Consider the following 13,300-nt stretch of genomic DNA (forward strand, 5'->3'; position numbering starts at 1 on the left):
ACAGTGCTGAGTCCGATGACGGTGACGAACCTATGCCACCGCCAAGTGCATGTGAAGTAGCGATGGCACTTGATGTTGCAGCAGGCTACATCTCTGCCTATGAGAACTCCGACGTTGCACTGGAGCTCTTGGGCAAGCTGCAGATGATGCTGATGGAGTCTTGACAGAAGAAACACAAACAACTACAAATCACTGATTACTTTTAATTTTGACAATCCTTGCTCGTAAATAAACATGTTTTGGAGCATAAATAGCATCATATATTCCAGCACTAAGGCTCGCTACTCACGTGAATGCATTCCAGTACTAGTTTCTGGCGCATAACTCGCTGATTAGTTTATTTTCTTTGCCATTAGGACCGCATGAATTTAATTCTCAGAATAGCCCGCCGCAAATGTGCAGTAGCGCCTAGCTTGCGATAACGAGTCTAGATGTGACTGCTTCAGGTTCTGCCGGCACGGCAGGGCGCAATGACCGCTCATTCTAGCGCCCATTCAATATTTCGAACTTCGCTTAATTCGAACAATTTTCCGGTCCCCTGCGAGTTTGAATTAACTAGCTTTTATTGTATTAGACTGTATGTGAGCCATAGTCATGAATTTGTCATCTGAGCACCCTCTCATGTCACGATACCAGACAGTGCGACATGGCCGCAAGTCATGCTAAAAACGAATGCACCCGCTGTGCGAAGCAAGAACAGTTAGTTTGCATAGAGCAACGACGCTCGCGAAGACAGAGGGGTAACCCACAGGAAGATGAGAGCGGAAGTCAGCACCTCCGAGTGCTCTGGCCAGCCCCCTCTACAGGGTTTGCTGCCCCGCACGACAGGTGGCGTCATCCAAGCTGCAGTGGACGCTGCAGCTGTCCCGCTGTCCCATTGCACCATTTTCAACGCAACCGCGCACTCTTTGTAGGCCAGTTCGATGGCAACGGAAAGTGTCCCATCATCTCGAATGGCAACAATCGAGAACAAATAGTCAAGCCTATCCAAGCCAGTCCGTCCGATTCACTCTGTCAGCGCCCGCCGATTCCGTTTCAATCCAAGATGGCGCCTTTCATGGTGGCAGAGAACGAGTTCGTTGTAAAAGCGATGCCCACGTGTCTATACTAGGTCAAAATAACGGTTAACTTTAGGTTGAAAAACGATCTCCACAGTATTGTTGACGTCTATTTTAGTACAAAAAATCGAACTTTTAGACACCTCAAAGTCCAAAATATCGATCGTGAAAAATGTACATGTTCCTATGAGGTGCGCGACGGTTCCTCAGCGAAGTCCGAAATATCGCGCAAGTCTGAATTATTGGAGTCTGAAAATCGGTCGGCTACGTACGCCATACAACTGAAAGAAGGAGTAACACCCACGGTGACAGCTCCACACCGAGTACCCAGCACAACAGAGCGCAAGGTGAAGGCCGAACTGCAATGCATGGAAGAAACGGCATAATAACAAAGGTCACAGAGCAGTCCAAGTGGGCTCACCCAGTTGTCATTATCCACAACAAATATAGCAACATACGGCTGTGTTTAGACCCTTGCAACCTGAACGCAGCTGTTAAGAGACAACACTACCAAGTTCCAGTCCCTGAAGAGTTGTTCGCAATGCTGAGTGGTGCAAAGATTTTCCTCTTCTAGGAGCTAAAAGTGCATTCTACCAGCTGACCCTAGATGAGACAAGCTCGTGTTTGTGCACTTTCACGACGCCCTGGGGACGTTACTGTTTCCTTTGGGTTCCTTTTGGTCTTGCAACAGCTCCTGAACTCTTCCAGCAAGCATAGACAGGGTATTTGAGCAGCAACTAACTGTCAAGCCCCATTTTGAACATATCATTGTGGCATCAAGGAGCCTTGAAGAGCATGCAAGTGACCTGAGACAAGTGTTAACCATTAACAGAGCCAACAACTTTATGCTCAACTTCCATAATATACCTTGGGCACTAACTCTCACCACATGGGATTGCTCCAGATCCAACAAAATTGGCAGCCATCGAACACCAAGAACTACAAAAATTTCTTAGAATGGTCACCTATTAGACAAAATTCATTCCCAACTTTTCAGAAATCATCAGCCCTTTTCGTGAACTTCTAAAGGCGGATGTCCACTGGTACTGGATGCAACAACACACCGAAACTGTCAAGTTCATTAAGTCTAAGTTGACGACAGCACCCATCCTTCTTTATTCTGACCTTTCAAAGTCCCTAACAATTTCAATAGACGCTAGCTCCTACGGGATGAAATCAGCCTTACTCCAAGAAGAGAGACCCCGTGGCCTGCACTTCAACAGCTCTGACAACCCGGCAGCAGTATGCCCAAACCGAGAAAGAATTGCAAGCAGTCATGTTCGCGTGTGAATGATTTCAGTATTACGCCTTCGCACGTGAGAGGACAATCCAGACAGATCAAAAACTGCTGAATGGCCTGCAGAATAAGGACCTGAACAAAATGTCACCCCAGCTCCAAAGACTATTACCGTATTTACACGATTGTAAGTACACTTATTTTTCAAAATTTCAAAATCCGAAGTGGAGGGGTCGACTTAAACCGAAACCAAAGCATCACATAATAAATAGAAGCGAGACAAACGAGATATCAGGCATGCTGCAGCGTGGTTGCATTTTTGCTGCGCGGCTTTGTCGCATCGCTCTTGGTGCAGGCCTTGAGCAGCTGCTGTGTCAACGTGCAGGACCGGCATCCCCACCCTGCACGAGGCAGCCGATGGTGGCTGTCGATAAGCAGCAAACCAGCACCAGCCCACTCCCCACAAGTGGCCGCAGGCTGTGTCTGCTGATAAGCGGCAGCGGACCGATAATGCATTTGCGTTCTACTCTTCATAGGCGTCATCAAAGTTTTTTTTTTGCTTACTTTCAACCGCGCACTCGGCACTCAAGGGAGCGCCGATAGTTGATAGAAGGGCCGCTGTTCCAAACCCAGCAGCACCCCCACTCGGAACTGTAGCGGCGCCGGGCAGTGTCGTAGCCGACGGAAGAGCGGACGCCGCTCACGCATAGTTTCCCTTTGGCTCCAACGCATTCGACTACTGCCGGCCGCGTTTCACACGTTTTTAATGTACTGCTTCGTCATTTGGGCTCCGGGTCCGGTAAGCGACCGGCGCTCGTTCACGCCTACATTCAAGATGGCTGTCATTCTTTATGCCGAAGAAACGAACTGTGCAACGGGCCGCAAGTTCAACATTTGCAATGGGTGATACAGGTGTGGCCGCTGCAGCAAGGCAAAATTTTTAGCTATTCCATGCGATGTCGTGATGTGGCTGTTTGTGAAGTGCGGGATTTCGCTGCACGACAATGTTAGAATGACGAGCTGTGGGACCGCAGCAGCGGTAACGACGGCAGCACTAGTGAGGACGATGGCGCAAGTGTGGACAAGTAGTCCAGTGACTAATACATTTTCGTTTTGGAATGTGCTCTTGGGTGCTCCCGCACACGGCACCCAATAAGCGGAGGTGGCAGGATAGTGCTATCGCGTTCTATTATTAAAGAACAAGTGTAAACAACCTCCAAGTTTTTTTTTTCTCAGAAATGTGATGTGGGGGGGGGGGGGTCGACTTTCATTTGAGTCGACTTACAATCGTGTAAATATGGTACTCCGCCTGCAGTCGTATACCGTGACGCTGACCTAGGATCCAGGAAAACAACTAGCAGTAGCAGATGTCCATTTAAGAGCTCCCGACGAGTCAACTAAAATAGAAACAGCTGATCACGACCATGGACTTCAGGTTTCAAGTTTAATCCAAGCAGCTCCAAACACATTTTGCGAGATCACTGAGGAGACAGCAAGAGATCCAGCTCTTCAAAAAGTAACCAAGCACACCAAAGAACACTGGCCTCAGAAATTTTCACAGGTAGATAGCCAAGTCAAACCATTCTGCCATGTGAGAAACGAGCTGTACATAACCGAAGGCTTTGCGTGCTATGGCCAACGTTTGGTCACACTGACTGTATGCAGGCAAATGTGCTTCGAGTGCTCCACCAAACATACCACGGCATCATTGCATGCAAGAATCTTGCAAACCAGTGTGTGTACTGGCCAACTCTAAGCCAAGACATTGAGACCATGGTCAAAAGCTGTAACATTTGTCAGTCGCATCAAATTGGCAATCCGCACCAGTCTCTACTGTACCGAAACCTTCCTGATCGACCTTGGCAACAACTTGCCATGGACTTCTTCCACCTGATAGAAAAGACATACCTGCCGATTGTCGATTATTTTTCCAAGTATGTAGAAGTACGACAGATGACAACAACCACAGCAAGTTCACTAATACAAGTATTAAAGGAAAGTTTTTTCCAGGTGGTTTGGCATTCCAACAACAATCGTCTCAGACCAGGGACTACCTTTCGACAACAACGAGCTCAGGAAGTTCTTCCGCAACTGGGACATGACACACCAGCCACCTTCTCCTTTGTACCCCTGCAGCAATGGTCAAGCAGAGAGAACCATACAGACCATCAAGTCGATAATGATTGAAGCAGTTGAGGAGGGCAAAGATCTAGCACTAGTGCTTCTCAACTATCGCTCCACACTACATCAGGAGGTAAATCACCGGCCGAACTTCTGATGGGCAGAAAGCTTTGCACATTCCTATCAACTCTACCGAGCGCTCTGAAACCAAGCTTTCCAATCGACCCTCACCAGAATCTCCTGCAAGCAAGGCAGAACCAACAGCACACGCTGATCTACACACTATAAATCTTCCCCCGCTTGCTCCTGGTACCCGTACAGCTCCACAATAACCAAAACTGGACAAAAGCCACTCTAAAAAACACTGGCCGAGAGCCTAGAAGATACGCTGTCAGAACGGACAGCAGAGGCATCTTCATAAGAAATCGAATCCACCTGAGACCCTGAACAGCAGAGCGTCCTGCTGCCCATACTTCGCTGAAAGACTACGAGATAATCAACCCAAGCCCTCCACAACAGAACCCAGAGTACCCAGTCCTTCCCCAGCTACATCAAGTACCTCCTCGCCCGCCGCAAACAGCTCGCTCAGGAAGAAAGATCAAGGCTCTTGTGCATTACTCAAGCACAAGCAGTGACTTTAGATTACCTAGATATCTCTGTGCGGAACTTTTTTAATTACTGTTAAAGAAGGCTGTGTTATGAATGCGCACATTGGAAGCGACACTTTTGTTCTGGTTGCGCCATCTCTGCATAGACTCCTCACCTAACAAGGTCCCACAGTTAGCGCCACCTACGCAACAGCAACCAAACCCCAATTCTTAATTAACCTATGTTCCTTTTCTGTGCACAACTGGGCTGGTCCGTGTCATCAGTCTTCCCCACAAGGACCAAACATCAAAAGTAAAAGAAGGTTTAGAATATCGAATACATGATTAATATGCACAAAGAAAATTGAGTGCCTTTCCACATATACAACAATAAATATCTTAAGAAAAAACAGGGACAGAAACTGCAGCAGATGAATCACGGTATCAGGCATGAGGTACAGCTCATGAAGCCAACATAAAGCCTCTCGTAACTAAGTACCATGCAACATACCATGTGCATTGAAAACAGTTCGGCACTAGTACCTTCTCAGACATGTAACAATAAAAATGCATGAAGTCAGAAAAGACAGAAAATGAAATAGCAGCGTAGTCTGTGTCCCTTTTGCCTGCGTCCGTGTCTTTTGCACTGTTTCAAGAAGAAATGAAACAAGTCAAAGCTTCTGCTCATGGTTCTTAAGCATGAAGAACTGCTGACATGCCTATGCAAATACAACGGAATTTCATAAAAACATGTACAGTTGTGCCTCGTTATTATGCTTGCTTGGCAAGTCATCCATAATAAGGAATCATGAAAAAGAAATAGTCTGAAAAAAGAAAAAAAAAAACATTTATGACTGCGGACTGCTTCTCTGCATTGTGGCAGCAGGGAGGTGGAAATCAGGTAATCGTGGAGCTCCAGGTGCATTACTCAGGTCGCCATTATCTTTAAAATCAGGCGGTGCTGTTTTTAGCACATTTGGAAAGCCTAGTAGTGCTCCATGAGACACGTGATGATGCCTCTTGGAGTGATGAACTATCTCTTACAACTGTTCACACCTCAAGAACTCTGGACTCACTCGGCCGACAGCTGCTGAATGTGATTTGCAACATAATGCACTCAAAGAATTTTTTTCGCAGCCATTCACGAAATCTGCAAATGGAAAGGCGCATCGACCAGGCACCTTGCCACTATAAAGCATGAAACCATGCACGCACACGCACACACGCACACGCACACGCACACACACACACACACACACACAAAGGCTATTTTCACTTTTGCACTGTCCTTTGCTGGTGTTCTCCACCCTAAATACAAGGAGTCGAACATCTGGCAGAGGCATTCATGATTTTGTTCTCATCCCTGTCCATATTAACAGGATGAAAATACATGAGTCACTATGGGCTTCGTACATTTCCCCACTGTACCAGACCACAAATTTCCATGTTAATGAGGCATAAATACTTTGAAAAAGCTTAGTCCCAAGAAAAATTGTGCATAATCAGACTTGTCCATAATAACACGGTTTGCATTAACGGGGCACGAATACAATGTGAAAGATGGCAAAACCACTGCCAGCAAATGTCTCCCTAAGATAGCTCCAGGGTTAGTGAAATGAGGCCCTGCACTCAACATATCAAAGCAAACCTACCTCTGCAATTTCTTGAATGGGGTCGATGCAGCCATGGGGGAACTGAGGTGCAGATCCTACAAGCTGCAAAAGAGAACTTTTTTTTTTTTTCTGCGTGTGCAGAATGGCACAAAGTAAAAAAAGCAGAATGTGTTCACAACAAAGTAGGCAGCCTAGAAGAAAAAAAGTAGATGCCATATTTCATTCGGCTTAGCTTCGCACTTGTGTTTTGCTACAGTTCCCAGGTGAGACTTTTTTAACGTCTTCACTTCTTCCCAATAACTTCATCTGCTCCATATGATTCCATGGGTGTGTACTGAATTCATTTTTTCCTCCACATGTACTTGTTTTTTCATTGGGCATGCAGGTACTGCCACCTTATTCTCTGAAAGCATTTTCAACAGCACATGTTAGGCGTCTACTTATGCTCTTAAAAGCTCCACACCTCTTGCTGTACTCGTTAACACCTAAAAGACATTTGCCTGTTTCAAAAAGGATAAATGACAGAATGCCTTGCTCTATATTTGATGTGCAAATTCACAGCCAGGCTACTGTGCTTTTCGTTATATACATACAACCACTAGTAGGCACTGGGTTTCCAAGACCGATGAACTGGTTAAAAAGGCCTATTAGTTTCTTTTGTCATTTACTACTGCCCTTTAGTTGAGCAGTGAGGAACAGGGAATTCCAAGGAACAAGCACAGCTGACAAAGGCAATGACATACTCCTTGAAGCAGTGGTTAGGTCAGGCTACTTCTACAAATGCACCAATCGGTACAAAACTCTGATCATTGATTGTCTCTGAGCCATTAGGGAGCACAAGTGCGACGTGTGCCACTGATTGCGTGCTTTGACTACTGCACATGAGGGCAGGCAAGTCCAACTTTCCCCTCCACAAGTGTGGTCTTCCATAACCAGCCTATATATAATGCAGCCAAGTCCTTTTATGGTTGTTCATGTGTCCTGGAGGCTTTTGTACTTGAAAGTACTTCAAGCCTATCAAAAACCGGCACAAGACCTACCATTCAGAAGACAGCGAAAACAACACACAGAGTGGGGAGAAGATGCAATGCAATGCTGTGCCATCTTGTCTTTGTGTGCGCCATTTTCAATGCCTTGATAAAGTGGGACCACACCAAGGCTGACATAATTTGACCATCCTGAAACTGATTCTGTTCCATTTTGTGTATTTTTTACCCTTTGTCATTGGCTGAAGTGACAGTACGCACAAAGTTTGCGTTTCGTTACTGTCTCAAGCACAGTGATGAGAAGGATGGTGCAGGCATGAGGCAGATTCAGCCATCGACGAAGGCTAGGAAATACAGAAATGGAATGCAATTGGTATGTTATAGGGAGTATGTATCAATGTCATGTTGGCAGCCATTTTGCGGTGCATGCAGCATGGCAAAAAAGGCTACATTCATATCTAACCTGCTTATCGCCACACCTGCTCAGGCTTGCAATACTGAAACTGCATGCTGTACCCAAAAATGGCGCTCGTGACGTCACGTGAATACCTCCTATAGGAGCCAAACTAGCCCCATTCTATGAAGCCACTCACCATAATGGTGTTGCCAGTGATTGCCGCCTTCATTTTCCGCACATCAGCCTTCATTGTCTCGGGGTCAACCGGAACATGGATCACCTTGACTCTGAGGTATTCACCCGCCTGCAAGGAGGCCCACAGCACGCCCTTTTCACTCACCACTCTGTCCGCTGACACCAGTGACCTCAGCAAACAGAGAGAACGTGTGCTGCTTCCTTCATGCACATGTCAGGCATGGGAGCTACACAGCATGCTCACCTCAGAGTTCTCGACAGCCGCCCTATTAAATCTACTTCCAGCTTCGGAAGCACAGTGCTGGCTATAAAATGCATCTCGAAAGTATGCCTAGAATTTGGTTACCACACAAGGCAACTTTCTACCTGTCTAATAACAGCTTTGTTCACACAAGCCCAGCCAGTCACGTGTAGGGCTCAATTAACGCTACACTGCTGCTGCTGTTATTAGACACCAGGGGTCACCTAATAAGCTCCTTACGTAATCGTTAATTCATGAAATGGTGCCATAGAATTCATTCATACTTCTTTGGAGTGTGAAACTCCCCATGCACGCTGCTTAAATCAATTTTCCACAGAACAGGCCATATACGAAGCTTGCAATGTGCACAAAGGCCCCATTTAAGGTAGCGAATCAGCAAACTGCACCCAAGTTAGATGTGCTTATTTAACAGAAGCACTCTCTCGTGCTTTAACAGTTGCGAAGAAACAGTGGTCATATTTCCATGCTATTATCGAGCGGCAACAGGGAGGATGGACACACTATGAGCACTGTCACTGGCAAATGCGGCAGCTTCCTGGACAAATGAAGCTTCTCGCTAACACTTCTCTCACAAAGAAGGGACCATAAAAAAAGAAAGAAACACCGAGCCATTTTACCTCAGGTCTAATGTATTTACATTGTGTCGTTCAATGGTTAACTTACAAGCAAAAGCTTGTTCCACAAGCACAACGGTCACTAAGGCTAAGAATGAATCACTATATTTGCCGTGCAGGGGTACTCTGTCGTATCACACACAATCAACTCTCTAGGTGTACCACTGTAAAGGGACCTCTGTTACATTTTTACAATGCAAATTAATTATCCAAAAATGAGGAGAGGCATTGTTCTCCCTGATAGCATTTTCAAATGAACAGTGTCAAATGTGGTCCAGAGGGCACCTCAAGCACTGCAAAGACCAGAGCAAAAACAAACTACAGCAGTCAGCCCATGCAAACAAAGGCTATTCCACTCTTAAAATTAAAAACAAAAGCAGGCGCAAAGATCAGAAGAAACTGTTTCACTCGCCAATGAGCAGACAGATTTCTAGCAGTCATTACCACGCCTTGTGCACACACGCAGCTGAAGCTTGCATGCCAAGGCTGTCCTGCCAGAGCAGCCCCCAAGCCATGCCACAGCCATTCATGCTTTTAACAATGCCATCACAGCGACCTTCAGTGCACAGGCACTGTAGACAGAGCTGCTGTGAAGACAACACAGTGCCCCAATTTTTGCTAATAATCCTTTAGGTGCATGCAGAGTTCACAAGAGCTTTCTCCCCCTCTTTATTTATAATTCCTTGTCAATTCCACTTTCCTTCCCTTCCCATTGGTCCACAGTTTTTTTTTTTTTTTTTTGCTGTCTTCACATTACCTGTCGCTCCCACTACACAACTCATCTCTACAAGAGAGCTTGAAGCAAAAGTGGGGAATGGCACTTCTAGCACTATTTGTGTTTTTCTCATTCAGTTCTCATCTTCCTTTCCAGTTTTGTTTGTCTCCACAAAAAAAAGCACGAAACTCGAGGCATTGCTTTGCTTCATCCGCCAAATGTAAAGAAATGGAATGCAAGCTGCACAGCCGACCAATCACCAACCTAGCAGCCATTACAATTGCTGCCTCCTTTGTGCGGACAACTGCAACTACATTTTGATACAATCAGCCCAAAGTGAAAATTTCTGCAGCAGAGTTTGGTTTATGGTTTATGGGGGTTTAACGTCCCAAAGCGACTCAGGCTATGAGAGACGCCGTAGTGAAGGTTAGTTAGTTAGTTATATTGATTTTAATGGCGCAAAAGCAACTGAGGCTATGATGCGCCAAACACACGGTTAGAGCTTTTGTTAAAGGTTACGCTTTTTATATCTAAAGTTTGTATAAAACATTGGCTTCTCTGAGAAATTTAAAAATGCTTGAAAAATCAACCAGTGCTTGATCTCCTAAAAGTAACATGGGGTGTAGTGGGATGTATTCATTGTACAATGTTGTGAAATATTTTTTCCTCAGTTGTTCCAGTTTTTTGCATACAATTAAAATGTGGTTTACCGTGAGTTCATCGCCACACATTTCGCAGAGAGGTTTGTCTTTTTTTGCCAGTAAGAAGTTGTGAGTAAGGTGTGTGTGTCCAATGCGTAGTCGACACAAAATAACTTCTATGAAACGCTCCTGATGTGTACATGATCTCCATTCTCCCAAAACGGGCTTTATAGAATGTAGTTTGTTGTTTGTTTGTTCGTCCCATGCAATCTGCCACTTATTCCTGAGTTTACTGTGCAGTAATTTAGAAAAATCCCTCTGTGGTATGCTAACTTGTTTTATATGACCAATTAAAGCTTGTGCTACGCAAGCATCTGCTCTCTCATTACCTAAAATTCCAACATGGCTAGGGACCCAGCAGAATATAATGGTATGTTTTTGCTTTGTGATTTTAACTATGTTATGTATGATTTTTCCTAATATGGGTTCAGAAGCACTTGTAGAATGCAGCGCTTTGAGCATACTCAGTAAAATCGGTGTAAATGATGCTATTTTTTATGTTTTGTTTTACTATTTGTTCTACAGCTACAAAGATGGCATAACACTCCGCAGTAAATACCGATGCATACTGCGGCAATCGTATCATTTTTTCTTTTGTTCCTTGAATTACTGCACTTCCGACATGACTTTCTGTTTTTGAGCCATCAGTGTAAAATTCAGTGTCATATTTTTCTTGTAGTGCAAAGAACTCTTGTAGTATGTGCTCGTGTGGTATTTTCTCTTTGTTTACGTGTGTCAGTGTGAAGTCGCACACCGAAGGAAGGCTGTACCATGGTGGTAGATATTCATGTCTTTGTGCAATATTAGGTAGGGCGTCCAGCACTGCTAAGTCTTGACATTTATCTTCAAAGCGCATTATTAGTGGCCTGATAAAATGTGGTTTATTATTGAATAATCTCCTAGATGGGCACTTGGTAACAATGGGATAGCAGAGATGTTTAGGGAGAGAACGGGTTTTTAGGATGTACGTGCATGTTAGTGTGACTCTTCTATCCTCTAGTGTGGGCTCATTAGCTTCAACGTAAAGACTATTTACCGGGGATGTTCTATATGCTCCAGTTGATAGGCGCAAACCAAGATTATGAACAGGGTCCAGTCGTTTCAAGTAGGATGCTCTTGCCGAACCATATACCACGCACCCGTAGTCCAGCTTGGAGTGCACCAAGGAGCGATATATTTGCAATAGGCATGCTCTATCGGACCCCCACCGTTTTCGCGAGAGTACCTTTAATATATTGAGGGCTTGGGATGCTTTCTTTTTCAGGTTGTTAATGTGTGACAGAAATGTAAGTTTCTTGTCAAAAGTGACGCCTAAAAATTTATGTTCCTGTTTGACTGGCAGTGTGGTTTGATTCAAGCACAGATTGGGATCTACATGTAGGCCTCGTCGTAATGAGAACAAAACAGCTACTGTTTTTTGAGGGGAGAACTTGAATCCATTTTTCTCTGCCCAAGCAGCCAGTTTGGTTAGTGTGATTTGTATTTGTCTCTCGCAGGACAGTATGTTGGAAGAAGTGTATGCTATCTGTATGTCATCTACATAAACTGAATACATTACGGAATTAGGGATTACTTTGCCCAAATAATTCATTTTTACTATAAAGAGTGTCGTACTTAAAATGCATCCCTGGGGTACGCCATTCTCTTGGGTGAATGTCATTGAGAGCGTTGCTCCTAGACGGACTCTGAATGTGCGGTTAGTCAGGAAGTCGTTCAAGCAGTTCAGCATCCTGCCGCGGATCCCTAGCTCTGCTAGGTAATCCAGGATGCCGAACTTCCACGCGGTATCATAGGCCTTCTCCAAATCGAAGAAGACCCCGATACAGTGCTGTTTGTGGATGAACGCCTCCCGGATGGTGTTTTCTAGGCGGACAAGGTGATCAGTGGTCGAGCATGCTTTCTTAAATCCACATTGATGTAAATCTAAGAGTCGACGAGATTCAAGTGTCAAGGTCAGTCTAATGTTTATTATGCTTTCAAAAGATTTAGCAATGCAGCTGGTGAGGGCTATCGGTCTGTAATTGTTAGGACTTGTTGGTGGTTTTCCGGGTTTCAGGAAAGGTACTATTATTGCTTTCTTCCACTCCTCAGGTATATTCCCAGTTGTCCATATTTTGTTAAAGGATTTCAACAATGCCTGTACGGCAGCCTCAGAGAGATGGGCAAGCATATTGTAATGCAAATTATCTGGGCCTGGTGCAGTCTTTTTACCAGAAGATAATACCCTATTCAATTCCTGGAGTGTTATGGGTTGATTGTAGTCCTCGTGCATACCTGCTGCAAATGGAAGTTCTTGTTTTTCTGCTATTGCTTTGTACTTCTGGAACGTGTTTGTGTAATTGGACGAACTGGAAACTTCAGCAAAATGCTCGCCCAGTATGTTGGCCTGTTCTTCTAATGATGTTTGTGTCCCGGGTGTAGTTAACAGGGGAAGTGTGAAAGGGGTATGGTCACTACTGAATCTACGAACTTTTTCCCACATCTTTTTTAGCTTATTGAGCTGTTTATTGAGGACACGTATTTCTGCCACGAGGATTTCTCGACATTTCTTCGGACGAATCGCGCTCTGGCCTTGGCCCTCTTAAAGACAATCAAGTTCTCCGCTGTGGGATACCGACGCAGAGAGCCCCAAGCTTTATTTTGTTGTCTTTTTGCCAATGTGCATTCTTGCGTCCACCATACTTTATGTTTTTTGTGTACGAGTCCTGTTGTTTGTGGTATGGCTAGTGTAGCGGCCGATATTACGCATGTAGTAAACCTTTCGTTAATTTCGTCGATGGTGAGGTCTTCACAAAATTCTTTTTCTAGTGTGGC

At 44.9% G+C, this 13,300-nt stretch overlaps 1 protein-coding gene across 2 annotated transcripts in view; it reads right to left on the reverse strand.

Annotated features, from left to right (window-relative positions):
* Sply (Sphingosine-1-phosphate lyase) overlaps positions 1–13,300 on the reverse strand; it is a 128,486-nt gene that overhangs the window by 38,425 nt on the left and 76,761 nt on the right. For both annotated transcript variants that reach the window (XM_077650562.1, XM_077650563.1), the window contains 2 exons: positions 8,196–8,303; positions 6,656–6,718 (listed from right to left, as the gene is read on the reverse strand). In XM_077650562.1, coding sequence (XP_077506688.1) covers positions 6,656–6,718; positions 8,196–8,303 — 171 coding nt within the window. The remainder of the gene's footprint in view (positions 1–6,655; positions 6,719–8,195; positions 8,304–13,300) is intronic.

This window comes from Amblyomma americanum, chromosome 1 (assembly GCF_052857255.1).
Source record: "Amblyomma americanum isolate KBUSLIRL-KWMA chromosome 1, ASM5285725v1, whole genome shotgun sequence".
Lineage (NCBI taxonomy): Eukaryota > Metazoa > Arthropoda > Arachnida > Ixodida > Ixodidae > Amblyomma > Amblyomma americanum.